Source organism: Urocitellus parryii, chromosome 4 (assembly GCF_045843805.1).
Source record: "Urocitellus parryii isolate mUroPar1 chromosome 4, mUroPar1.hap1, whole genome shotgun sequence".
In the NCBI taxonomy this organism is placed as follows: Eukaryota; Metazoa; Chordata; class Mammalia; order Rodentia; family Sciuridae; genus Urocitellus; species Urocitellus parryii.
Window position 1 is genome coordinate 104,413,351 of NC_135534.1, and position 25,807 is coordinate 104,439,157.

Here is a 25,807-nt window from a genome sequence, read left to right on the forward strand (position 1 = left end):
TACTTTTGGAATTATAGGGGAATGATATACAATACACATAGTTTTAAAAAATTACCTGTAATTCAAAGATATTCCTTGTTAATTTTTTTGGGGGGAAGGATACTGGAGAGTGAACTCAGGGGTACTCGACCACTGAGTCACATCCCTAGCCCTATTTTGTATTTTATTTAGAAACAGGGTCTCACTGAGTTGCTTAGTGTCTCACAGTTACTGAGGCTAGCTTTGAACTCGTGATCCTCCTGTCTTAGCCTCCGGAGTCGCTGGGATTACAGGCTTGTGTCACCAGACCAGTTTGTTAATTTTGTACACAATTTTTTTCAACATTTTTCTGTGCATGTCATTGTATATGGTATACTGCTTATATAGTGACATATTCTATATTCGTTAAAGTGGCAAGCATCATTTTTGATGACTTCATGATAATAGTGCATTTAACCACTCCTTCTCAAATAGCTTCTTTTGAGTATCCGAAATATCACAGTGAAAAGCATAGTTGCCCACATATTTGTATCTGTAACTGTTATTCTTTAGGATAGAATGCAGGAATGGAATTACTGGACCAAAGTGTATGTATCTCTTTAAGCTTCTCAAAAGAGTCAAAATATTTCAAAAGTTTTTACTGATTTACACTCAAGGTCAGCATCTTTCCGTGAGCTTTATAACAGCTCCTACAGAGCAGAGAAATAGCTCACGAGCTTGGAAGGCATCCTTACAGCTGTGTGACCCCTGCAGTGGGAGAGTCATGAATTCTTTCTGAAGTTCTGCCTCAGCTTCCCCTCTGCCGGCAGGGCCACTGCCCTGTCCGGTTTCCTAATTCGTTTTTTAAGTATCAGGGGAGAAAACGTAGCTGGAGTGGCGGAGTTGGTGGTGGTTGAGAATGTTAGCTGTAATGGCTGGGAGGGTGCTGGTTGGTCCTATGTTTGCATAAAGATTAAAATTTGTCAACAAGAACCCAACACTTGTAGATCCTTCGTAGAGACGTCCGCTTATCCCTACAGAAGCTTCCAGAGGGGGAAGCATATCTAAAGAGGAGGCAGGAGCAAGGTAGAAGTTGGAGAGGATGTCTGACTTTCCCCTTCAGCGGGAGGGCTGCGGCCCCTTTAAGGGCCAATCCGGGACTTGGCTCTTTAAATCTGTGTCAGTTTCCCCTGACGTCAGCGGGCGGGCCGGCCGCCGTGCTGTTTACCGCCGCGCGGCGCAGCTCACTTTCCCGAGTTCCGAGCGCTCCGGAGCCCCGTCCGCCCGCCCTTAAAGAGCCCGCGTTCCGGAAAACTCGCCGCCGCGCACGGCGTCCGGCTGCTATCCCGCCCCTCACCTTCCGACCCCCCTCCCTTCGCGGCCGCCCCTGCCGCCGGCTTCTCCTCCCCTCTCCCGGCGTCTCTGGGCTCCCGGCAACCAGCCGCCCGAGTTCCCACAACCCTGGCCGGGGGCTGTAGGGTCGCGGGGCCGTGCTCAGTCCCTCGCGAGCTGGGGTCCCTTCCTACAGCCTTCCCTCCCCCTCCCCGCCGCCCCCTCCCCTCCGGGGCTCCTGGGAGCGCCTCCGTGGCTCCGGGGAGGGGACGTTTCCTAATCTCAGGCCGGGGTTAAAGTTCTGGTCCGGGTGAGATGCTGGAAGCAGCGGCCGCAGCCGCAACCCGTCCCGAAGGTGTCCTGTCGCCTGTCTCCGCCGCCACCACCACTGCTACCGCTACCGCTGCCACTGCCGCCCTGCTGGGGCCATGTTCGCTCTGGGCTTGCCCTTCTTGGTGCTCTGGGTGGCCTCGGTCGAGAGCCATCTGGGGTTTTTGGGGCCCAAGAACGTCTCGCAGAAAGACGCAGAGTTTGAGCGCACCTACGTGGATGAAGTCAACAGCGAGCTGGTCAACATCTACACCTTCAACCATACTGTGACTCGCAACCGGGTGAGGGCTGGGGCTGGGCCGGTGGTGAGTGGGTGAGCAGAAGGGCTAGGCTTTGCTTCCACTCCCCTGCTCTTTTAGGAGGCCCCATGAACCAGGTACCCGGCTGGGGTTGTTTCCCAGAACCACACGGGAGCCTTTTGAGCAATCCTTTTTTTCATCAATGTTTCTCTGAAGCTCCAGCGGTACAGTTTTTGAAGTTATCATATTCCCATCTTCTCTTCTACCTGTTCCCTTCCACCATCTGTGGTCTGAGCACACTGGGCCTGCTCCATATCCTGACCCTCAGTATCTCTAGTCCTGTGGGGTCTGAGTTCAAGGGAAGCTTGCTTGCTACTGGGTTTACCCAGACAACCGCAACACATGAGACAGGCCTGCAACTGAAAGGCTCTGCCCAGGCAAGTAGAACTCAGACTCTCTGGGGAGATGAGTGGAGGACTTCCCAGTAGTCTCCCTACTTCAGAGAGCCAGCTGGCCTTCCAAGTGGAGGATGGTAGAGATAAGATCAACAGCAAGTTGGGTGGCAAGGGAAAGGGAGTTAGTCCATCCCCTTTGAAGAATCTGCCTCACCGTAATTTTTCTTTGGTTTTTTTCCCAAATGTGAGAGTTGAGAATGGGTGTAGTTAGGCCTGGGAAGTCTAGACCCTAGGTAGAGCACACTAGGAGAGCTCTTACAGTCAGGCTGGGTGGTCTCCTGCCTAACTTTCTTGCTCTCTCTCCATGACTGGGTCTAGATTTACTGGAAAGCAGTGGAGTTAAAAATGGAGAATCTGGAATGCTTTTCAGGGCAGACAGGGTTTGGTTTCTGGAAGGCCAGGATCTGCCTTTAGTACCTGGTTTTCTGAAGTTTGATCTCCTCCTGCTTGGAGTCCTTTTTTCCCCCGTATCTGGGGTCAGCCCAGAGCTACCATGTCTAACTGGGTATGGTGGCACACTTCTATGATACCAATTACTCAGGAGACTGAAGCAGTAGGCTCACAAGTTCAAGGACAGCCTGGGCAACTTAGTTTACCCTGTTTCAAAAAATAAAAAAGCTGGGGATATAGCTCAGTGGTAGAATGCCTCTGGGTGCAATCCCAGTACCACACACACACACAAAAAAAAAAAAAAAAAAAAAAAAAGCTGTGATCTGCGCCTTTAGAAAAATACTACTCTAAGCCTTGGGCTTCAGTACCCCAATAACAAACATTTCCAGGATTTATTTATTTATTTTATTTAAGCTCCCACTGTTCTCTATATATTCCTACATAGCCAAAGATGAGGGTATTATTGTATACCAGAGGAAATTGAGGTTCAGAGATGTGAAGTGACTTCTCTACAGTCCTGTCCTTTGATTAGAGCTAAGGATGCAACTTAAGTTTTCAACACCTCCCACATTTCCCCCATCATTTTCCTACCCCATCCCCACTGGGCTCTGGCCTCCACTTCAGTTGTTGAACCAGAGCTTCCTGCTGGTTTCGTGGCTTACAAGGAAGAAGGTTGCAAACACTTCTTGCTCTTCTCTGTGTGTGTGTGTGTGTGTGTGTGTGTGTTTGTACGTGTGTACATGTACAAAATACTACTAGAGTACGTGTGCAGGCCTGTGTGTGCAATGCGCATGAAAAGGAATGGGTTATCTTAGAAACTCCTGAGGTCTCCACTGTCTATGGTCAGGGTGCTGGCCCCTTGGTGCCTGGTCCTGCTGCCCTGCACACACCTGTGGCCAGGAGCCAGCCTCTTCATGAACCTCTCATTTCACTTAGCACCAGTACCTCCTGGAGACAGGGTTTATTCTAGCATTGGAGCATAGATGGTGTCCCAGCCTGACCAGGATGGATGAGGGAGGGCAGGGCTCATAGACTCTGGTGGCATGTGTTAGTGATTGTGGGGAGAGGTTTGAGTGAGGGTACCTCCATGTCATCTGCAGACCGAAGGCGTGCGTGTGTCCGTGAACGTCCTGAACAAGCAGAAGGGGGCGCCTTTGCTGTTTGTGGTCCGCCAGAAGGAGGCTGTGGTGTCCTTCCAGGTGCCCCTAATCCTGCGAGGGCTGTGAGTAGGACCTGGAGATGGGGGAGGGGTTGTCCTGGGCCAGGCCTTGCTTGGAGCCTCACACAGGAGCTCCCCTGTTTCTTCTCCCCAGTGCCTGAGCCCAGAAGCTGGTCAGTAGCTGAAGGCCAAGTCAACCAGCCTGGAGCTTGTCAGCCTAGGGCTCAGGAGGTGTGGGAACCTGATGGGAAGAACTGGGCCTTGCTTCTCTGGAGTGGCAGGCCAGCTGGCACGGTAATCACATTGTGACTCTCTGCTTTGGGCCACAGGTATCAGCGCAAATATCTCTACCAAAAGGTGGAACGAACACTATGTCAGCCCCCTACGAAGAATGAGTCTGAGGTCCAGTACTTCTACGTGGATGTGTCCACCCTCTCACCAGTCAACACCACATATCAGCTCCGGGTCAGCCGAATGGATGACTTTGTGCTCAGGTCTGTAGGGTAGAGAGGGGACCATGGGGACCAGCTTCATTCCTAAGTCCTGGGTGTGACTATAGGGGATCTTCTCTGTCCTGCAGGACTGGGGAACAGTTTACCTTCAATACCACTGCAGCCCAACCCCAGGTAAAATCCCTGTTGACCTCCTGTTGAAGGAGAAATGGGAGAGCTTAAACATGAGAGCAAGAGTGGTCAGTGGTGTTTTTGGGGCTTACAAGTGTTTACTTTCTCCACGGAGGGTTTCTCTGGAATCCCTGCAGTGATGAGGGACAGATATTCAGCAACAGTACAGAGATATGGGTCTGGTTCCCATCTTTCCTACTCTGCCTCCCAGACACTGCCTTGAGTGCCCAGCTGTGGTTGAAGGGGGGTGGAGCGCAAGTGTGCTTATGGTCAGGCCCCTCTCCCCAGAGAGCCTCCACTGCCCAACCCAAGAGGATTCTGGGGTCTTGCTCTGGGGAGACTGTACCTTCTAGGGGCGTAAAGAGAGCATGCTCATGAGGTAAGATTCTCTTTGCCTTTGCTGTGCCCTCAGTACTTCAAGTATGAGTTCCCTGAGGGAGTAGACTCTGTGATTGTCAAGGTGACGTCCAAAAAGGCCTTCCCCTGCTCAGTCATCTCCATCCAGGATGTCCTGGTAAGTTGCCTGCCCTTTTGCTTTCCACCTATGAGTAGCAAGGCCATTAAAGAGAGGGGATAGGGCCCAGGTTCCTGTCCATCTGTCTTTTCCCATTTTCCTCTGTAGTGCCCTGTGTATGACCTGGACAACAATGTTGCCTTCATCGGCATGTACCAGACTATGACCAAGAAAGCAGCCATCACTGTGCAGGTAGGAAGTGCACATGGTCCTGTGGGGGATGCGGCTTACAGAGAAGCTGCTGGCTTTCCAAATCCGCTCCTTGTTCTCTGCCCCATTCCTACTCGAAACAAGCTATCTAGTTCCTGTGACTTTGGATCCCCTGGTATGTGTGAGTTGAACTATAATCCCAGTCACCCTTAGGAATAGAAAGAGCAGAGTTCCCTTTCTTGTTGTCTTTATTTCATTTTTATAAGGTGAGTGAGGAGAGGAAAGGGGCCCTAGGGTCCTGTTTAATACTAGGTGTTATCCTTGGCAAAGGCCACGACCTATTCTGGGGACAGGGAAGAGGAAGTCATGTTTTTACCTCACAGTATCAAACCCATGCATCTGACAAGTAACATGGCATCTCCACATTTTTTCTTGGCTGTTGCTCAGCCTGAAGTAGGACAACCCATGTGAGGCACATATAAATTTGCTCACCTGGCCATGGTATAGGTTTAGGGTTGAAGTTCTGCAACTAGAAAATCCTGGCTCTTCCATGTAATGGCAATATGACTCTTAGCTAACTTCTCTAAGTCAATACAACAAGGATAATAATAGTACTTCCTTCAGGGATCTTTTTGAGGATTAAGTAAAATAATATATTAAAGAGCTTAGCATAACATCTAGCCCAAAGTAAGTATTCAGAAAAGCGCTGTGTCCATGATGGAATGATCCTCCTCCTCTTCTACCTCATCATCTTACAGCGCAAAGACTTCCCCAGCAACAGCTTTTACGTGGTAGTAGTGGTGAAGACTGAAGACCAGGCCTGTGGGGGTTCCTTGCCTTTCTACCCCTTTGTAGAAGGTAAATTTTGTGCCCTGGTCCTGGCTTGGTATGGGGAGGTTTGGTGGCTTCCTGGGAGTTGGAAGTACCTGCATGGCTGTTGGTGGATCTGATGAGAGATGTTTTTTTTTTTTTTTTTTTTTTCCTTTTTGTGGTGCTAGGGATTGAACTCAGGACCTCATGTATGCTAAATGTGCACTCTACCACTGTGCTATTACTAGCCCTCCAGATCATGAGGTTTTGGCCCTGAACTCTGTGTCCTGCTCCTACCAATTCTAGCTAAGCTCCAGGTAACCATCTTTGGCACTTTGACATTTTTCTTCCAGATGAGCCAGTCGATCAAGGGCACCGCCAGAAAACCCTGTCAGTGCTGGTATCTCAAGCAGTCACATGTGAGTGTGCGGAGCTGAGTGGGATAGGGAGCTTCTCTGGTTATTCCTCTCAGACCTAGGAGAGAGGGTGCTCTCTGATCGGGAAGGGTGACAAGGACCTACTCAAGTAGGCTTACGGGTAGGGAACAGGTATCTTGGCAGACTTCAAGATGGAACGATCCTGAAGGGGGATCCAGTGTAACGTGGGACAGAGTCCATGGCGAAAGATGGAACAGCTGAGTTCTAGTGCACTCTCTGTCACTTGTCAGCGGAGGAATCTCCTAGGTCCTCTGCAACAGAAATAATAAGATAGTCCTATTAAACTCAGTTTTTAGGCTTAGCAGAAAATTAGTAGCAAAGTGCTGGACCCTAGATAGTACTCAATAAATATTTACTGAGTGATTGAATGGGGCTTTTTTTTTTTAAATGTTTTTTTAGTCATCCATGGACCTTTATTTTATTTATTTATTTTTTTATGTGGTGATGAGAATCGAACCCAGTGCCTCACACATGCTAAGCAAGCACGCTGCCACTGAGCCACAACCTAGTCCTCATAAATGGGGCTTTATAAGCTTGAGAGTATAAGATAAAAATAAGGGATTTTGATGAGAGGAGAAAAGCTGCCCCTTGAGTGACTCATTGACTCAGCAAATATTGATTGAGCTCCTCCTGGGTGCCAGGTGCTGTCCCAGGGCTATAGTTCTCAAGGAGCTCCTACGTAGACGACAGGAGGCTGTTGCTATACAGGGTGCCGAAAGTTGTGATGAGCAAAGGACAAGTCACTGTGGGAATGTAGGACTGAGAAGGCATCCTAAAAGGCACAGTCCCTGTGCTGTGGTTTGAATGTGGTCAAGATGGGGTTTTCGAGAAGTAGAAGAAAAGTTCTAGCCCAAGAAGCAACATCAGCAAAGACAGGATCATGTCAGAGCTTAGTGCAGTTAGAGTACTGTCAGTTGTTTATACTGGCTGAGGCACTGCATTTGAGGGGTTATGTGGTGAGAGGTTGGGCTGGGCAGAAGAGCCAGATAATGAAGGCCCTTGGGCATCATGATGGTAATGTTGAAAGGTTTGTGTTGTCCACCTTTCTGCCTCCTTTCCTGTAGCCGAGGCCTATGTTGGTGGGATGCTCTTCTGTCTGGGCATATTTCTCTCCTTTTACCTATTGACCGTCCTCCTGGCCTGTTGGGAGAACTGGAGGTAAGATGGAACTGCCGAGCCCTCCCCTGGTCTAGGGTAGGTGGGCAGGGGGTATGAGTGAGATAGCCTGGCAGGATCTGAGCTGGCTCAGGGTTATCTCCTAACTGTCCTCAGGGCAATGCAAGGCAGGTGCCTATTAGAATCTGTGGTCCAAAGGCCACTTCTCTGGAAACTGACCAGGAAGGGGAACCTCAATCTCTTTCCCAGGTATAGAGACCCCACATAGCTCCTCAGCCCAGGAGGAACCCAGGATCAAGGTTGGGGTTTAGGGTTATAGGAATCAGAATGAGGTAGAGAGGGTAGAAGGGAGGTCAACTTAGCATGGAGGGATCTTCATCTTACCCAGTCTGGGTATCCTCTTGATTCTGTCACTGCAGGCAGAAGAAGAAGACTCTGTTGGTGGCCATAGACCGAGTCTGCCCAGAAAGTGGTATCTCTAAAGGGCCCGGGTGGGAGGGCAGGATTTGCTTAGTCCTGGGGAGGGAAAGTGGTGGATGGTTCTCTGTGTGGTTAGAGGAGGAAGGGTTGTGGGTTTCTGAATGTTTGGATTGGGAGTGACATTCCACAGATGGAAGCAGGGCTGGTGTCTTCTGCTGTCCATCCCTATGTGTACCCTGGAAGCTGTTGTGTGGTCTGTTCTCCATGTCTAGCTACGCTGTCTGTCACAGGCAGTGCTGCTTACAGTCTTTGAGATTATTAACTTTCCATTCTCTTCCCCCCCCCCCACCCCGCCCTCTCTTTCTATTCTTCCTCCTGCTTGGGACCTTCTCTCTCAGCTTCTCTCCTTGGTAAGCTCCAGGTGCTGTGGGTAGAGGAGCTATTGTCAAAGGGGAGGGAGGTGAAGCACAAGGGCTGTCTGGGGGAACTTGAGCAGCTGGATGTCATTTGTCCTTGCTGCTGGTAGCTTAGTACATATTTTCTTTGACTTCCTCTCTCTTTAGGGAGAGCACAGGGTGACGTGTTTCCATTGAACTTATTGGAGTTCAGGGCATCTGGTAGTAGTGGTGGGTGGTAGTGAGGTATTTGCCTGGAGAGGTACTTATTCTTCACTGTTGACGTGGCCCCTTTATAACTGTCTTCTTTGGATTGTCCCTTCCTTCTTCCCCCTGGCCCTAGGCCTCTCTTTGCTTCCAGGGTAAGGGAATCTTGACTTCTCATTGCAGGGCACCCTCGGGTCCTGGCTGATTCCTTTCCTGGCAGCTCCTCCTATGAGGGTTACAACTATGGCTCCTTTGGTACGTGTCAAAACCAGAGACTGCTTGCCCACTGCTGAAGTGGCCATTGGCTTTTTTTTTTATTGATTTACTATTATTATTATTATTAGTTGTTCAAAACATTACAAAGCTCTTGACATATCATATTTCATACATTTGATTCAAGTGGATTATGAACTCCCATTTTTACCCCTTATACAGATTGCAGAATCACATCGGTTACACATCCACGTTTTTACATACTGCCATATTAGTGTCTGTTGTATTCTGCTGCCTTTTCTATCCTCTACTATCCCTCTCCTCTCCCCTCCCCTCCCCTCTTCTCTCTCTATCCCATCTACTGTAATTCATTTGCCATTGGCTTTTTAATGCCTGTGCCCTCACAGCTACTCAGAGCCCCATCAGGATGGGTCCAGTGTCCCTTCCCCACATACCTCACCATTTACATTCCCTGCAGAAAATGGTTCCGGATCTACTGATGGTTTGGTTGACAGTGCTGGTACTGGGGACCTCTCTTATGGTTACCAGGGTAAGTGGGACAGGCAGGGGTGTGTGGTACAGGGCTGCTGTTGGCTGGGTGAAGTGTCATGGTGGGCGGTTGCCTCTTCTGCCAGATGCTGGATCCAGCAGTTGCCTGCTGTTCTGCCCCTGTCCTCCCTTATCCTTTCCTCCTTGGCCCCAGTTCCTTGGTAACTTTCCCTTTCCTTTGAAGGGCACGACCAGTTCAAGCGGCGCCTCCCCTCTGGCCAGATGCGGCAGCTGTGCATTGCCATGGGTAGATGTGGGGAGGGGGTGGGGCTGCCCTGCCAATCAGCTCCTGCCAGGGCGGTTGACTGGGGCCTGCTGGCTCCAGGGTCAGAAAGATGCTTGGTGCATGGCTTCCTCATCTAATGCCAGTAATGCTAGCCTGTGTGTCTTCTGAGAGAGACAGGCACTGGCCCCTGATGCCAGTGGGCTGGCACCTTGGCCACCACAGGTCAGATGTTATAGTTTGCTGTCTCATTTGCCAGCACCCTCTCCCCAGTCTGCTGGGGACAGGCTTCTGAACATGGGAGTCACATTCTGGCCTGTGGGGCTTTGGTCAGGTGAGGTCATAGGAGGAAGCTTCTGTAGGCAAGAGACAGATGAGGTCAAGGAGAGGTGCTCTTCCTGGAGTCAGCCTCTTGCCCTTGCCTGCACCCCAGGCTCAGTGGGTCTTGAACTTAGTGAGGTTCCCAGCAGTGTCTTCTCAGAATCCACATGGCTGGGCACCTTCTAATCAGCATGACTGGCCAAGTTCAATCTTGTTGCTTGTGTTGGGGCTTGGGGTCTGCTCAATGTCCTGCCTGGGAGCCCTACCTTAGGGAGGAGAGCCAGGAGGGGAGCAAATCTGGAGCTGACCCTGGTTGGTGGCCTCTTTGCAGAACTCCTGTCACTCCCCCCTGACTTAGGAGCACCTGATGTCTCCCAGCACCTGGGCCCACCTCTACCCCAGCTCTGAGCCTTAGTCCACAATTTGCCACTTCCCCAGAGCCTAGTAATTTTGACAATTGCCTCAGATGGGTGGGGGCAGACCTTGGGTTTTGTGCCCAATAGCTGACCCCTTTCTTCCTGCCCTTCTCAGACCGCCCCTTTGATCCAGTGGGCCCTCGACCACGACTGGACTCCATGAGTTCCGTGGAGGAGGATGACTATGACACACTGACCGACATCGATTCAGACAAGAATGTCATTCGCACCAAGGTCTGACACCATGCGCCTGGCCCTGGTCAGGGGTTTTCTGAGGAAGGAACCTTTTATTTGAGGCCCTAGCCATCTGGTTCATCAGGGAAGCAGAGGGAGAGCGCTCAGTGGAAACTAACTTTCCCTCCGACCCCTTGACCCCAGCATAGTCCCTCTTGGTCTAACTGGTTACAGCAGTGGGATAGCCTAGAACACTGAGCTGGGCCTGTCTGAGGGAGGCCCCTTCTCCCAGCTAGTGGTAAGTGGGGCTCACTCCTGATTCTCCTCAGCAATACCTCTATGTGGCTGACTTGGCACGGAAGGACAAGCGTGTTCTTCGAAAGAAGTACCAGATCTACTTCTGGTGAGCAGGATAAGCCGGTTCCTTGTGGGAGGTGGAGTGCTTCTCAGTCCTGCCCACCTCACTGCTCCTTGCTGCTCCTCAGGAACATCGCCACCATTGCTGTCTTCTACGCCCTTCCTGTGGTGCAGCTGGTGATCACCTACCAGACGGTGAGAGGCAGGGGCTGGCTCAGTTGGCCACAGTTCAGGACTCTGCCCTTATGTTCAGAGCCTCCTAGCTGGGAGCTCTGCAGTGAGTGCAGGTCTTAGATTCCATTGCCAGGTTTCCAATCCTAGTTCTGCCTATGAGCTGAGAGGCTTTGAAAAATCAGTTAACCTCCCTGAGCATCAGTTTCTTTGTCTGCAAAATGGGGCAACATATAAGCAATGTTGTGAGAATTTTGAAACAAACATCACAGGACTTTGTAAGAGTTGGTTTCTCTTCCCTTTTCTCTAGACTGTGAGACAGGAACTTCTGTCATGATCATGCCTTGGGGTTTTCAGCCACAGCTACGGGGGGGGGGTAGATAATGACTGCCACTTGGCATCCCTTTTTTCTAAAAGAGCACGTCCCCTGGGTACTACATGTACATGCTGTGTGTACACTTACCGTCTTGTCAGTCTGGCCCAGGTGGTGTGGCATGGGCTGTGAACTGAATCTGGCACGTTAGCAGCCACATTTCCTGCCCCATTCCTGCTGCAGGTGGTGAATGTCACCGGGAATCAGGACATCTGCTACTACAACTTCCTGTGTGCCCACCCACTGGGAAACCTCAGGTGGGGATTGTGCTGGGAGTTCCCCTCTCCAGGGCAGTGGTGAACTGGGGAAGGGGCAGGGGCTTTGTGAAGTGCCTGCCTGGGCTGGGGAAGAGGCCTGAGTGTGAGGCCTAGGCAATGTGCCTTGTGTTGTTCCTTCTAGCGCCTTCAACAACATCCTCAGCAACCTGGGGTACATCCTGCTGGGGCTGCTCTTCCTGCTCATCATCCTGCAGCGGGAGATCAACCACAACAGGGCCCTGCTGCGCAATGACCTCTATGCCCTGGTGAGTGAGCTGCTGCCTGCTGAGACCAGCTCCGGCACACACTCTGAGCTTTGGCTCTAGTGCATCCTTTCTGGCAGGCATGGCCTTGCCCAGCCCAGCTCTGCTGTGCCCAGACCTGCCCTGCTCAGCCCTGTACTGCCCCATCTTGCTCCACCCTCTCCTCCCTTGTCCAGTCTAACCCTGCCCTGCCCTGCCCTCTCTGTCCTGCCTGGCACGTACACCCACTCAATATACATCCCACTCTGCTCCTCTCGGGGTTCTCTCTTAGGGGTCCCTTCTTCCCTTCCCATTTCACTTTCTCTTCCTCCCCTGTAGGAATGTGGGATCCCCAAACACTTTGGTCTGTTCTATGCCATGGGTACTGCTCTGATGATGGAGGGGCTGCTGAGTGCTTGCTATCACGTCTGCCCCAACTACACCAATTTCCAGTTTGGTGAGCGGTGTCTCCCTCTTCTCTGGTAAACCTAGAGCAGGGATCTGCCCGAGCCCTCACCCATGGGATCCCCACGACAGCTGTGTAAAACCTCCCAAGCCTGGGGTGAGGACATATGAATGCACATGTCTGAAGTATAGAAAACAGGCAGCTGTCAATCTTTTCCTGAATGGAGGCATGTGTCATCACTGAGAACAGAGGACATCAGGAAGTGGCCCCTGATGTCAGGGTGCTCACAGGCTAAGTCATTCAGACTAAGTTGACCTTGTCATCGGGTCAGACTCTTGGTGACCATCATTGTGGTGGCAGGGACATTAGGGACTACTGGAGCTTAGGTTAAGTACCAACTCACCCTGTGACCATAAGGAGGCATTGGGCTCTCTCCTCTTCTCTAATTGTCGGGCCTGGGAGTTCTCTGCTGAGGCCTGGTAGATGTTTCTTTCTTTCTTTTTTTTTTTTTCAACCAAGAGATTTTATTGGGGGCTGCCCGAAGGGGAAGAAAAGGAGAGAGCAGAGAGAGGAGAGGAGGGCAGAGAGGAAGAGAGAAAGAGAAAGAGAGCAGAGGAGAGAAAGAAGAGGAAGAGGGCAGAGCCTGGTGGTACTTCTGTAGTTCACTCCTGTGTCCCCCAACCCAGATACGTCATTCATGTACATGATTGCTGGGCTCTGCATGCTGAAGCTCTATCAGAAGCGGCACCCAGACATCAACGCCAGCGCCTACAGCGCCTACGCCTGCTTGGCCATTGTCATCTTCTTCTCCGTGTTGGGCGTGGTGAGGGCCATTCGCACACATGGGTGTGCACATCCCCCTCCACCTCCTGCAGGAGAAATCTTGTTCCTTCCCTAAGGGAAATCCTAGCCTGGCTGCACAGCCAGCCCTAGCAAGGACAGGCATGGGAGTGGGTGCCACCAGCACCCCTCAGCTATGCCTCCTGTGGCCTCCTGACAGGTCTTTGGCAAAGGGAACACGGTGTTCTGGATTGTCTTTTCTGTCATTCACATCATCGCCACCCTGCTCCTCAGCACACAGCTCTATTACATGGGCCGCTGGAAGCTGGGTGAGGGCATGCTCAGGGCAAGATGTGTGAGGGGGAGGCTGGGAAGCCCCCTGGAATGAGGGGTCAGTGGCCTCAGGGACTTAGATCTGCAGAGACCCCCTGGTTATGTCCTTCCACTGGAGATCAAGCTTGTCCTCCTGCTTTGCTCCTTGGCCCCTGTGGAGGTACCACTGGGTGAGGAATTAGAAAAGGCATTGGCATTCCTGGGCTCTCTGGGCCCTGGCTCCTCTCAGCTGGCATAGGCCAGGGGTCCAGCAAAGAAGGGTGCCCATGACATTCAGCTGCGTGCCCTCCTCCTTGCAGACTCGGGGATCTTCCGCCGCATCCTCCACGTGCTCTACACGGACTGCATCCGGCAGTGCAGCGGGCCCCTCTATGTGGTACCTGCCCAGCTCCCCAGCCCCTTTCTCCTCCATATAGTCAGTTCCCTCCAGGGAGATAGGGAGGTGTAGTGGGAAATCCAGGGTAGGGGTGGGGACCAGCTGACTTGGGCCTTCTGCCACTTCTCTCCCTATTTCTCTTCCCCCTCTCAGTCCCCGTGTCTCTGCTTCCCCCCAGGACCGCATGGTGCTGCTGGTCATGGGCAACATTATCAACTGGTCGCTGTGAGTGTGGCCATTGGCTGTGGTAGCCTGGCTGGGCAGACAGCTGGGGATGTGGCCAGCCACTGGCTGCCTCAGGGGCTGTGGAAAACTTATAAACCTTGGGCACCAGAAATTGGGGCTGAGGAAAGAGGTGTTGGTCCCTGGGTTTTCAGAATCTTCTGTGAGCTTCTGAACCAAGTCCAACATCATGGTCAAGCATGGTGGGTGGGGGCAAAGGAGAGCCTTCTGCTCTCGGCCTTCCCCTCTTCACTAGCCTCTCACCCTCTTCCCAGGGCTGCCTATGGGCTCATCATGCGCCCCAATGATTTTGCCTCCTATTTATTGGCCATCGGTATCTGCAACCTGCTGCTTTACTTTGCCTTCTACATTATTATGAAGGTGAGCGGGGAAGGACTGAGCCTCCTCTGTCAGCTGCTCTGCTTCTGGCCTGCCAGGCCTGCATTGAGGTGGAGTGAGAATTTTTCTGCTCGTCTGTCTATGCCAGTGGGGTTTGAACAGCAGGAGGCTAGACCCTCTTGTGTTTGACCCCTGGGAGCCACTGCTGGGCAAGATCCCTGCTACCAAGCTGCATCCCAGCCCAGGGCCCTTTGGTTGCTGAAGAGGTTGAGGAGGTGTAGCTCATTTTGTCAGTGATGGGCTTGAGCCTCTAAGGACCGGGGGCTCCCAAGGGACCCCCAGGCCATGCAGTGGGAGAGGAGAGCCCCCTGGCCAGGACCCTTTGTTGGCACAGGGTTCTGGGTACATGGAAGCCCAGAGAGGGTGAATATCAGGGTGAGGACTAGGCTGCTTGCATGGGACTGAATGAGCTTGTAGTCATGAGGTGCTGTGAATCCAGGAAGGCTTCCTAAGGAGTGAGTCCTGGGAGTCTGAGAGGCCTAGGAGAGGGGATCCAGGGAAGGCCAGGATGTGGCCTGGGGGAGTCCTGGCTCTCAGCCCACTTCTCCCCCGACCCCCACCCAGCTCCGGAGCGGAGAGAGGATCAAGCTCATCCCCCTGCTCTGCATCGTCTGTACCTCTGTGGTCTGGGGCTTTGCACTCTTCTTCTTCTTCCAGGGACTCAGCACCTGGCAGGTGAGGAGTCACTCCCAGGCTGATTTTCATTGTGGGCCAGCACTTCCATAGTTGCTTTCTCATTACTTCTCCTGATATTCAACATTCTAGCACCAAGATAGCCCCATTTTACTTATTTTTTTTTTTAAAGAGAGAGTGAGAGAGGAGAGAGAGAGAGAGAGAGAGAGAGAGAGAATTTTTTTAATATTTATTTTTTAGTTCTCGGCGGACACAACGTCTTTGTTGGTATGTGGTGCTGAGGATCGAACCCGGGCCGCACGCATGCCAGGCGAGCGCGCTACCGCTTGAGCCACATCCCTAGCCCCCCCCATTTTACTTATGAGGCAGCTGAATCTCAGAGAGGCCAAGTGACCTCCCCAGGGGCACACAGCCAGTGAGTGGCAGCTGGGGTTTCAAGCTAGAGCTGTCAGACTCTCTCCCCAACCTCAAAGGGCACTGCTGTGTGTAGGGCTTTGAATCTGTAGTCAGAACTAAGTCTGACATGATATCTACCTATGAGGCACTTATATCTAGTTCAAGAGAGTCACTGATCTCTTGCGTTTTCATTTTTCAGTTTTATTTATTATTTTGGTGTTAGGAATGAACCCCAGGCCCTTGCACATGCTAAGCAGATACTCTTATCACTGAGCTATATCCCAGCCCCTAGTTTATATCTTGCTGTTTACAACATATTTAAAATGAAGAGCAAGGGTAAGCTAGGATATGGGTATTCAGGACAGAGGACGGAGAGGCCTCTGTGAGTTAGGAGGTCCAGGAAAACTTTCTGAAGGAAGCAGGCTTTGCTCTTGGCCATAAAGGCTCTGGGTGATGGGGAAGAGCCCTGTGGCCCAGAAATGCTTGACCTGAGTAATGATACAGAGGTAGAAATGAATAAGGTAGATTTGGAGGTCAATGAATGTACCAGTTTGGGAACCAAGCAAGGACTGCAAGATCCTCGAGGGCAGGATGGGTTGTGGTCCTGCCTGAGCCCTTAACTTAGCAGATAGCCCTGGATACAGGGTGGGTGATCGGTAAATGTTTGGGGGGTAGAGGTTGTAGATGTTTGGGGGGTGAGGTTGTAGATAGAGTAGGGAGGACCTTGGGAATCTCAGGTCATGGCTGCTGTTGTCTGGAGCAAGGTTATGACCTGACAGTAGTGCTGGAGAAAACAGTAAGCCTGAAGGACAGATAAGAGCAAGGGTTAAGTCCAAGGCAGGGTGCTGAGTTAGGAGTCAGCTGTGTCTTTGGGGATCTTTTGAGTTTATGGCATCTTCAGTTAATCATGTCTCCCTGCTTTTAGATAAGGGAAGAAGAATCTGAAGGGGGGAGGATGAGACTAAAATAAAAGGAAAGAATAGAAGGCAGCAAACTTGGGCAGAAATTTGTAACAAAAGTCCATTTCTTAGATGTGGGGGATGAGGACCAGAGACAAGTCAGAACAAGGCGCTTTCCTGACCAGCTGGGAAGTGGGGGTGTCCTGGAGTGATACTGGAGGTGGGCCCAGCCCTAGCCTTGCCAGGGCAGGGCAGGGCAGGGTCAGGAGGTAGCTCTCCCTGTGCTTCCCCCAGAAAACCCCTGCAGAGTCAAGGGAGCACAACCGGGACTGCATCCTCCTCGACTTCTTTGATGACCATGACATCTGGCACTTCTTGTCCTCCATTGCCATGTTTGGGTCCTTCCTGGTATGTACTGAGCCCAGGTGGAAGGGTGGGTGGGGGCAGAGGTTGCCTCTTTCCTCTGTGCCTGATGCAGTGGCCATCTCCCAGGTGTTGCTGACACTGGATGACGACCTGGATACTGTGCAACGGGACAAGATCTATGTCTTCTAGCAGGAGCCAGACCCTTCGCTTCACCTCATGGGGCTCTGAGCTCCTCTGTCACCTGCCAGGTGCTTCTGTAGCTCTGGAGGTGTGAGTCCCAGGCCTGCTGCCCAGCACTGGGTGGCAGCGGGACGGCAAGGTCTAGTCCAGACCTAACTTGGGACAGTCACAGGGTGGCATGGGCCTCGCAGCTGCCCTCTGCAAGAGAGGAGGCCTGCTCCCTGATACCCCAGACATTGGCCAAACTGCTGCTTTCTTCTCAGTGTTGGGGCTTTCTGTGGTCCCATTCCTTGGCTGTTTGTCCCTCTTCAGGAGGAAGGAGAGAAGGCAATGCCCTCCCCATTTCATGCCTTCCATTCTGCCCATCCTTCTCCTCCCCCTCAGCCTGGGACCCAAAGCCCTTTCTTCCTCCCATGCTCCTGCTCCAGGGCCTGGACTGGGGCCTGATTCTCTGCCCTGACCCATGATCACAGTTCTCTGGGGCTGTTCCTGGCTGCCATCACTGCCCAGGATGGATATGGCTGTGGGATTTCAGGGGTTGGCTGGTTGGTGCCAGGCTTTTGGTGCTAAGGCCTGCAAGGGGCCCAGGGCAGGACCCTCCTCCCTCGACGTGCACTCGGGCTGACTCTTTGGCAATGAGAGTCAGCTCAATTTGAGAGCTGCCTCTTGTCTGAAGGGCTGGATTCAGATGTTACCCTCTCATCCCATGAGTGCTCAGACTGATGCCAGCACCAGGATTGGAAGGAAAAGTAACTCACCTGTCCGTCCCTTCCTGTATTTCTATACCCTCTGTCCTGCCAAGCCCCAGCTGGGGTCTTTCAGTGCCATTGACACTGCCCAAGAATGTCCAGCGGCAATGAAGGGATGGTGCAGAGCCCAGCCTTCACCATGGCCACAAGAGTCCCAGTGCCTACTTTAGAAAGAAAGGGACATGCCATTGTCCTTTATGTCCCCAGGCTCAGCCTCACTCTAGGACCCAGGGCTGGCTTCTGAGTTTCCGTCCAGGCTCCAGCCAAGTTCTTTGTTAGTTTTACACACACACACACACACACACACACACACACACACACACACACCTTGGAGTTTACATGGAGATGCCCCCAGCTCTGGGCCTCCTGGCCACTCCAGTCCTTGGCTTCCCTTCACCTCACCTGGTCCATTCCAGATGCCAAGGACAGGGGCCATCAGGTCAGGCCTCTGCCTCGGGGTGGGAATGTGCATTATTCTCCCCAAGTTGTTTTTATAGCTCTGCTTGGGCTGGGGAGAGGAGATGGGTCTGGGTCTTTTGTTTCAGAGCCCTGGTTTGTCTTTCCATGCTATGGTTGTGTTTGTGTTTTCTATGAATGAGTGCATTCAATAAAGAGACAACCAGATGCAGTTCCTGGGCCCTTGTTTGCTCTTATGTCCTGGGTGGAGATGTTGACACTGGTTGTGGTGAGGGGCAGTGTTCTCCAGGTCCCATTTCTCTTGAGACCTTTCTCTTTTCCATGCCATGGTTGCATTAGGTTTCTTGATTCCCCCGTGTTTTTCTCTGCCTTGAACAACAGCATTAAGTCAATAAACATTTGCTGGGGGCCTACTTTATACCAGGCACTGTGTTGGGCACAGATATTGGAAAAGCCTTTGCCATGCAATCTACCCTCTAAGATCCCCCCTTACCTGGCAAATAGCAACTGCCTCTACCTACCTGGCCTCCACCCACCCTGCTGAGACCAGCTTCATTTCTGCCTGAGCATTTCCCAGCTCTGCAGGCTGCAGGCCCAGGCAGTGCTCCCGGATATGGCTTTAGTGGACAGTGTGTGCAGGCCATGGCAAGGTGGTGGTCAGGGATGACAAGATGGTAATGGATGGTGGGCAAGCCCCAAGAGAAGGGGATTTTGAGATATTCTTGGAAGGTTAATTGTTTAGAGTTCAGCAGGCCGAGGACAAGACTTTGGGGCCAAGGAGTTGTGAGTTCAGGACATTAGGTGAGTTCAGAGGTCTAGGTGTCTGGGAATGGAGGGGTGGGCTTTTCTCTTACTGATCTTTAGCTTCTCTCCTCTTTTCCCTTCAGGCGCCACTGAGAGGCACTGTAGCTCTTTATATCACTAGGTTCTGGCGCTGGCAATATTAGCTGTGGTGGGCGGAGCTTCTGAGCCAGGCTCTGCCCCTCCCTGCCAGGCCTGTCTGTTTCTCCTGCAGCCTTGCTTGGCTTGGGGTGTTGCCAGATATGTGTGTACAGTGGAGAGCATTACATCCTCCTTACCAAGTCTTAGGATGGTGGGAGCCACAGCAATAGCCCAAAAACCCCACTGGAAGTCTCCCACTTTTTAAACCTATCCCTTCTCAAGGCTCCTGTAGCAAGCCACAAGCAAGGTGTCAGTGGATCTCCCTCTTGGGGTGATGTAGTCTGGTCTGTTTTCCAGGGTAGGTAGGGTGGTCCCTGAGTTCAATCCCCAGTTCTAAAGGGAGGGAGGGATGACCCAACTTCCTGAACCTTCTACCCTAGTGTTAGTGTCTCTGGCCCTGCTGTGCTTTGGAGAACTCTTTATCACTGCCCTCTGGATGGGGCCACTGTTCACTACAGTACTGCTGAGCCCTCAAATCCTACTCCCTCCTAAAGTATGTAACTCAAGATGAACCCCAACTGAAAGCTGTCCCCAGGATGGTACAACTGAGAAGAGTGGGTATGGCAGATGTGATAGTACCAGTCTGCAATTCCAACTATTTGGAAGATGAAATAGGAGGATGGCAAATTGTAGGCCAGCCCCAGCAACTTGGAATGTCTTGAAATTAAAAGGGCTGGGAATGTAGGGCAGTGGTGGAGCACACCTGAGTTCAATCCCCAGATTGCAAAAAAATTTAAAAAGTGGGTGTGACAACTTTCCTAGTGCCCATCAGAGGTGGACAGGGTGCCTGTTTCTGCCACTCACCACTCATCATGTGGCCTCAGTCATCATAAAATGGGGACAGTAATAGAGTCTCACGATGTGGCTGTGTTAAGTGACAGTATTTGCAAAGTGCCTGGCATGGAGTAGGTCCTTAGTAAAGCATAGTTCTCACCTCTGACTAGAGTTAAAAGCCCCAGGAGGAGAGAAGGTGACTGTTTTACCCCTACAAGACCCAGGGATCCCCAGCTCCCTGGTCCCTTTTCTCTCTGGCAGACTCTCTTTGAGTTCCTCCTCCCAAATTCGGGGGCAGGGAGAAGTGAAGCAGGAGCAGCCCTAAATCCGGAGGCAGGGAAGGCCTTTGTGGTCCTGCCCATAAAAGGCTTTTCCCGGCCGACTCCTGCCGGCAGCATGCCCCGCCCCGGCCCGCTCCATCTCCAAAGCACGCAGAGAATGTCTCGGGCAGCCCCCGACAGACTGCTCCAACTTGGTGTCTTTCCCCAAATATGGAGCCTATGTGGAGTCACTGGGGGGCGGGGGGGAGGGGACCAGAGTCGGTTTCCTCGGCAGGGAGGGGGCTGAGGGCGAGCTGGCGGGGAGGCTGACGTCACCACAGTGGCAGCCCTTTAAACCCCTCACCCAGCCCCTGCCCCATCCTGTCTGCCAAGCCCGGACTCGAGGCCATACTCCCTGCTGCCAACTCTGAGGAAGCCCTGTGAGTGAGTACACTCTCCAGGCCCGGGAGGGAACAAGGGCTGGAGCTCCACGCAGTGGTGTATTTCAGGCAGGACTCTCCAGAGGTCTCCAGGGTGGTGGGCTTGCTGGCTGGGAAAGACCACCACCCTCTCAGTTTGTATTCCCAGGCTCCAGACCTGAGCTGTCCATTTGATGCATAGGATGGATCCCTGGAGTCCTGAATTTGAGACTGGGTAGCCCCAATCTTCCTGAAATGCTCAGATGATTTGGCTGGTGCAAAGGGCTGTGTGGTGGAAACAATTGGCATAAGAGGGAGGCTCCACATTTCAGTGACACTCACATTACAGGGTGTATGTGCAAACTCAAGGCATTGCCTGATTTGGCCAAGGCTGTGTGTCCCCTCTAGGAGAAGTCGAAAGAGGTGAGGGCCACGTGAGGTTACTAGTTCTGGAGAGCAGTGGCCCCTTGGCCGGTCCCAGGGCTTGAGCAGCATAGGGGAAACTATGCTGAGCTCCTAAGGTCCTTCTGTGGTCAGAAGGACCACAGAACTCTTTTTTCTTTCTCTCTTTTCCTTCCTTCTTTCCGTGGTGCTAGGGATCAACCCAGGGCTTCTTGCATGCTAAGCATCCCTCTACCACTGAGCTATCCCCCAGCCACACAGAACTCTTGCATTTCAGAACAGGCTAGAATTCTTGCATTTCAGAAAAGCTGGAGAGTTTCTCTTTCTGGGAGCAGCTGCTTCCACAGGCTTAAAGAGTCCCCCCCCCCCACTACAGGCAGATGGGTGGCAGGTTCAGGAGCTTTGAAGAAATAGCTGGTTAGTTGGGGATCTTTAGCTCTTCCCACTGTGTCTCAGTGGTTTGCCTTCAAAGGGTAGCTGTGAGGTGGGCCATGTTTATGTAGTAGGGGTAATTTTGGTCCCTGGAGTTTAGATGAGCCACCCCTAGTACTTTAAGGGATCTGGATGTGCTCACTCTTGTTTGCTGTGTTTTCTGGTGATGAGAGCAGGGGTCCCACAGTCCTGGAGAGACCCCTTGGTCAGCTTGTTCTTCTAGGCTCTGGCTGGAAGAAGGTGCTTCCTGCCCTTTTTTTCCACTGCCCACCCTCAAAAAAGGGCTTACCTCGGGGACAGGAGGCCTGACAAGGAGCCACAGGGAAGGAGCATCAAGGCTGAGCACCAGTCCTGTGCCTCCTGTCCCCAGAGCTTTGTCTAGAAATGCCGCTGGTTGGGCTGCCCTGCCTCTTTCTTTCCTTCTCCTCTTCCCAATGTCTTGAAGGTGGGACTGGAGTGGCTTCCATCAGAGGACTCTAAAGGATGTCCTGGGACTCTCCACTTTCAGTATCTCCACCAGGAGGGAGGCAGGGAAGAAGAGAGGTGCTGGGTGGAGGTGACGCGAAGAGCATTTCATTGCCCTTCCTTGCTCTGACCAAAATCCAAATATGTCTCTAGATCGAGGGGCTGCAGAGTTGTGTTCTTGTCACCATGAGCCTTGACTCCTTGACTTGTACTTTCTCTCCAAACCTCTTGGGACAGAAAGCTGCCAGTGGGGTGACACACTCTCCTTTCATGCTGTTCCTCCCTTGCCCAGCATTCGGTGTGGGTGTGGGAAGGCAGATGTGAGGGTGGGTGGGGCAGGGGATAGAAGATGATGAACATCTTGGCCTGGACACCTATCTGGGATGGTGGGACAAAGGTCCAGATGGAGGCTGGGTGGAGGCCAGAAGGAAGGATTGGCGGAAATCAGTTGGCCGGTCCAATTGAATTGTGACTTTTGGCTACAGTCCTTTGTGCAGGAGCCTGTGGGTGGGCCAGACAGTGGGTTGGGGGACGGAGGGTCTTGGCTATTTGCAGCTGACCAAGGGAACACTGCCTCAGGATTCCCCTGCATCATCAGTTGGAAAAGGGGTGGTGGGCTAAGAATTCCACTGCCCCCCAGTGCTCAGAGCACCTCGTTCTTGCAATGACTCACCTCTACCTTACAAATGAGGACAGAGACTCAGAGAGAAGGCTGGCATTGAGAGGAGGTTCTTGCGGGGGTTTTTGTGTTTGTTTTTGTTTTGTTGTTGTTTTTTTCTCTCTCAAACTTTGTCACGGGATCAGGGAATGATTTTTAGAAGAGGATGGGTGTTGGAGAGGGTGATGATCATTCACTGTGTTTGTCTTCCTGGCCAAGGCTGGCCCTCTCATGTTCACCTGCAGGAGACCACTAGGGCTAGACAGTTGGGAAATAGTTCACAGATGCTATGTCATTTTCACCACCCTCTGCATGGATCCTGTCATCCTGTTTCACAACTGGGGAACATCAGCTCAGCAAGGCTGTCCGCCACAGGGAAAGGAAGGGCAAGACAATGGAGTTGGCCTGGGACCAGAGTGATGTGATGACGAAGCTCACTCTGCTTCCCACGGGGTGGGGGATGGAGAGAGGGTGCCAGCCCTCACATGTGGGGGGTGAGGGAGGATGCTGACTGCCTCCATCCTCACATCATTCTCTCCCTCCCAACCTCTGACTTTTCAGAGGCCATGGGATGGGTCTGGCCTCCTCTGCTACCTCTTTTGGAAGGCTCTTCAGATAAATCCATACCAGGGTGACACCTGTGGTCAGGTCCCATTTCTCTTGACCAGCCACACCCATGTCTGCCCAGAAACCCATGCCCCTGCTCCTGTAGCCTTCCCTCTTCTCCACGAGTGCCAAACCCAGGCCCTGAAGCAGCAGCTATGGCCTGGGGCGGGGCTTCCCATGCTCTGGCTGGCAGATTCTTGGCTCTGGAATATCCCTGGGGGGCCCTGACTTCTTGGTTCCCCAAGCTACTGCAGTGGCAGGAGCCTGAGGGGTGGGGAAAAGTGAATGGGCACGTCAGCTCCCTGGAGGAAATGCAGCTGCTCTGCCAAAGACTCTTGGGCTTTGGTGGCTTTGCCAGTCTCAGCCTCTTCCGCTGTAAGGCCAGAGACTGAGTGGACCTGGCAAGGAGCTGAAGTTTTGCACTTCCAACTTCTGTGCCTATAAGGGTTGGAGGTAACTTGTTCCTTGAGGCAGAAGCAGTAAACTACTTCACTTCTAGCTGGACAATGACAACTTCTGGCTTGATTTTGGGGGGTGATATGACCTTTGGAAGGCCCTTCCAGTGCCTCTAGCCAGTCTTGACTCTAGACCATGGCACAGGTTCTAGCCTATTGTCTGCTTTTGTAAATAAACTTTTATTGGCACATAGCCATGCTCATTTGTTTATGTATCGTCTATGACTATTTTCATGCCACAACAGCAGAGAAGATATGGCCCATAAAGCCTAAAATATTTACTGCCTGATTCATCTATAGACAAAAAGTCTATAGATCCCTGCTTAGAATTCCGAACGTCTTATGTCCTGGGGTTCAAGTTCAGAAAGGCCTCTACACTAAGGGGATGGGTCTGGCCTAAATGGCCTAAATGTCTTTATGCAGAGCTAGAAATCTGCCTGGCACAAACGAAAACAGCAGTTTCCTAATTCTGTGACCCTTTCCCTTCTCTGCCCCGCTGTGATTTAGCTCTCTTGCAACATGGCCAACAAGGGTCCTTCCTATGGCATGAGCCGTGAAGTACAATCCAAAATTGAAAAGAAGTATGACGAGGAACTGGAGGAACGACTGGTGGAGTGGATCATAGTGCAGTGTGGCCCTGATGTGGGTCGTCCAGATCGTGGCCGCCTGGGTTTCCAGGTCTGGCTGAAGAATGGCGTGGTGAGTGGCACCCTGAGAAGGGGAAGGGGGCTGGGGTTGTGCCATCCTGAGGTGCAGGGTCAGGACCTCTAAGATGAGTTCTATGCCTGGCAGATTCTGAGCAAGTTGGTGAACAGCCTGTATCCTGATGGCTCCAAGCCAGTTAAGGTTCCAGAGAACCCACCCTCCATGGTCTTCAAGCAGATGGAGCAGGTGGCTCAGTTCCTGAAGGCAGCTGAAGACTATGGGGTCACCAAGACTGACATGTTCCAGACTGTTGATCTCTTTGAAGGTACAAAGGGAAAAGGGGCTGGAACCAGTCGGGGGAGGCAGGCAGGCAGGTGACCAGGATTCTGAGGCAGGGAGAAGGAATGATGAAATATGCCTCATCCAGGCTCTAGTAATCTGTACCTAGCAGTAACAGGAATTGCCAAGAGAATGCTACACTGTACCAACAAGGACTTACTGGAGCCTCCTTTGGTTTGGGGACAATGCTTGTCCCTGGCATTCTGAGAGACAGGAGCTATCTCTGGTGAAGTCCTGTCTATATCATCCTGAAAATGTCCCCTGGCTGCTCTTTCTTCTTATAGGCAAAGACCTGGCAGCAGTGCAGAGAACTCTGATGGCTCTGGGCAGCCTGGCAGTGACGAAGAATGATGGGCACTACCGTGGAGATCCCAACTGGTTTATGAAGTATGTGGCCACCAGGGATCTCAGCCTGATCTCTTCATGGGATGGGGGTGGCTTGGGCTATTCAGCTTGTGGGAATGATCAGAGGAAGCAGAGCTCCAGGAAGGTACCAAGTGAGGGTCTAGGATGGGGGGAATTATCGTTTATGCTTCTTGACTCCTTCCTTTCTTCTCTCCTGTGCTCAAGAAGGTTCCTCAGCCCTCTGGGGTCAGCTAGATGAGGGGGAAAGAGTGAAATCGGAAAGGAATGGAATCTGATGAGGAAGCAACTGAGGGACTAGAAAACAGGTGGAAGATACCAAGTTCTGGCGAGTCTTTATCCTGGTTCCTCTTCTTCTAGGAAAGCCCAGGAGCATAAGAGGGAATTCACAGAGAGCCAGCTGCAGGAGGGAAAGCATGTCATTGGCCTTCAGATGGGCAGCAACAGAGGGGCCTCCCAGGCTGGCATGACGGGCTACGGAAGACCTCGGCAGATCATCAGTTAGAAGGGGAGGGCCAGCCCGGAGCCCTGCTTGCCCGCCCGCTGGCTGCTGCCTTCCTGCTTAGCCTGCCTCACTCTCAGCTGTGTGCGTTCTTAGCGCTGTCCAGGTGTAAGGCTGTCACTGGGCAGAGGAGACTGCACAGTGGCAGCTCTTCACACCCCCCAGCCTCAGCCCTATTTCTTACCTCAAAGCACCACTGCCCTGGCCCCTTCTCCCAGCTGTACCCCCACCTCTACTGTCTCCCTGTCCTAGGCTGAGCAGGGGGACACGGGCTGGGATAGTGTGGGTATGGGGCAAGCTCATTCTCCTCCTTGGCAGCAAGAGCCCATTGATGGAGACCCAGCCGGCTTTCCCCCATCTTTTTCTGGAATTTTCCTTTTGGGGTTAAAATTCAAAAAGGAAAAAAATATATATACGTCCATCTTTTCTCAGGCCTGTCTGGCAGAGTTTGATTTGCCCTAGTCATTCCTGTTATGGTTCCAGGAAACCCAAGCAGAAAGCAGGTGGCATCTGGGGTTCGGGTGTGTTCCTGGCTGCTGTCCTTTGGAGGACTCTTCA

The 25,807-nt window shown here is 52.2% G+C and overlaps 2 protein-coding genes across 6 annotated transcripts; both read left to right on the forward strand.

The window, feature by feature from the left end:
- Window positions 1–1,228: 1,228 nt before the first annotated feature.
- Window positions 1,229–18,182, forward strand: Sidt2 (SID1 transmembrane family member 2). Of its 4 annotated transcripts, XM_026396331.2 has the most exons (28): window positions 1,229–1,901; window positions 3,805–3,926; window positions 4,193–4,357; window positions 4,444–4,489; window positions 4,899–5,000; window positions 5,109–5,192; window positions 5,909–6,008; window positions 6,314–6,379; window positions 7,462–7,555; window positions 7,933–7,985; window positions 8,332–8,343; window positions 8,719–8,790; window positions 9,227–9,298; window positions 9,482–9,544; window positions 10,373–10,491; window positions 10,761–10,834; window positions 10,917–10,983; window positions 11,516–11,589; window positions 11,732–11,855; window positions 12,171–12,288; window positions 12,924–13,060; window positions 13,238–13,346; window positions 13,650–13,726; window positions 13,905–13,951; window positions 14,224–14,329; window positions 14,912–15,022; window positions 16,570–16,683; window positions 16,768–18,182. In XM_026396331.2, exons 1-28 carry the CDS (start codon window positions 1,719–1,721, stop codon window positions 16,828–16,830), a joined length of 2,574 nt encoding a protein of 857 aa, XP_026252116.1. In that variant the 5' UTR covers window positions 1,229–1,718; the 3' UTR covers window positions 16,831–18,182. The 4 variants fall into 4 exon arrangements, with proteins under 4 accessions (XP_026252116.1, XP_026252118.1, XP_026252117.1 ...); XM_026396333.2 differs by lacking the exon at window positions 9,482–9,544; XM_026396332.2 differs by lacking the exon at window positions 8,332–8,343.
- A 2,117-nt stretch (window positions 18,183–20,299) lies between these two features.
- On the forward strand, window positions 20,300–25,680 carry Tagln (transgelin). Of its 2 annotated transcripts, none has more exons than XM_026396314.2 (5): window positions 20,300–20,403; window positions 23,908–24,099; window positions 24,193–24,370; window positions 24,669–24,771; window positions 25,108–25,680. In XM_026396314.2, exons 2-5 carry the CDS (start codon window positions 23,920–23,922, stop codon window positions 25,250–25,252), a joined length of 606 nt encoding a protein of 201 aa, XP_026252099.1. In that variant the 5' UTR covers window positions 20,300–20,403; window positions 23,908–23,919; the 3' UTR covers window positions 25,253–25,680. The 2 variants fall into 2 exon arrangements, with proteins under 2 accessions (XP_026252099.1, XP_026252098.1); XM_026396313.2 differs by having other exon boundaries at window positions 20,303–20,407.
- Window positions 25,681–25,807: the final 127 nt, after the last annotated feature.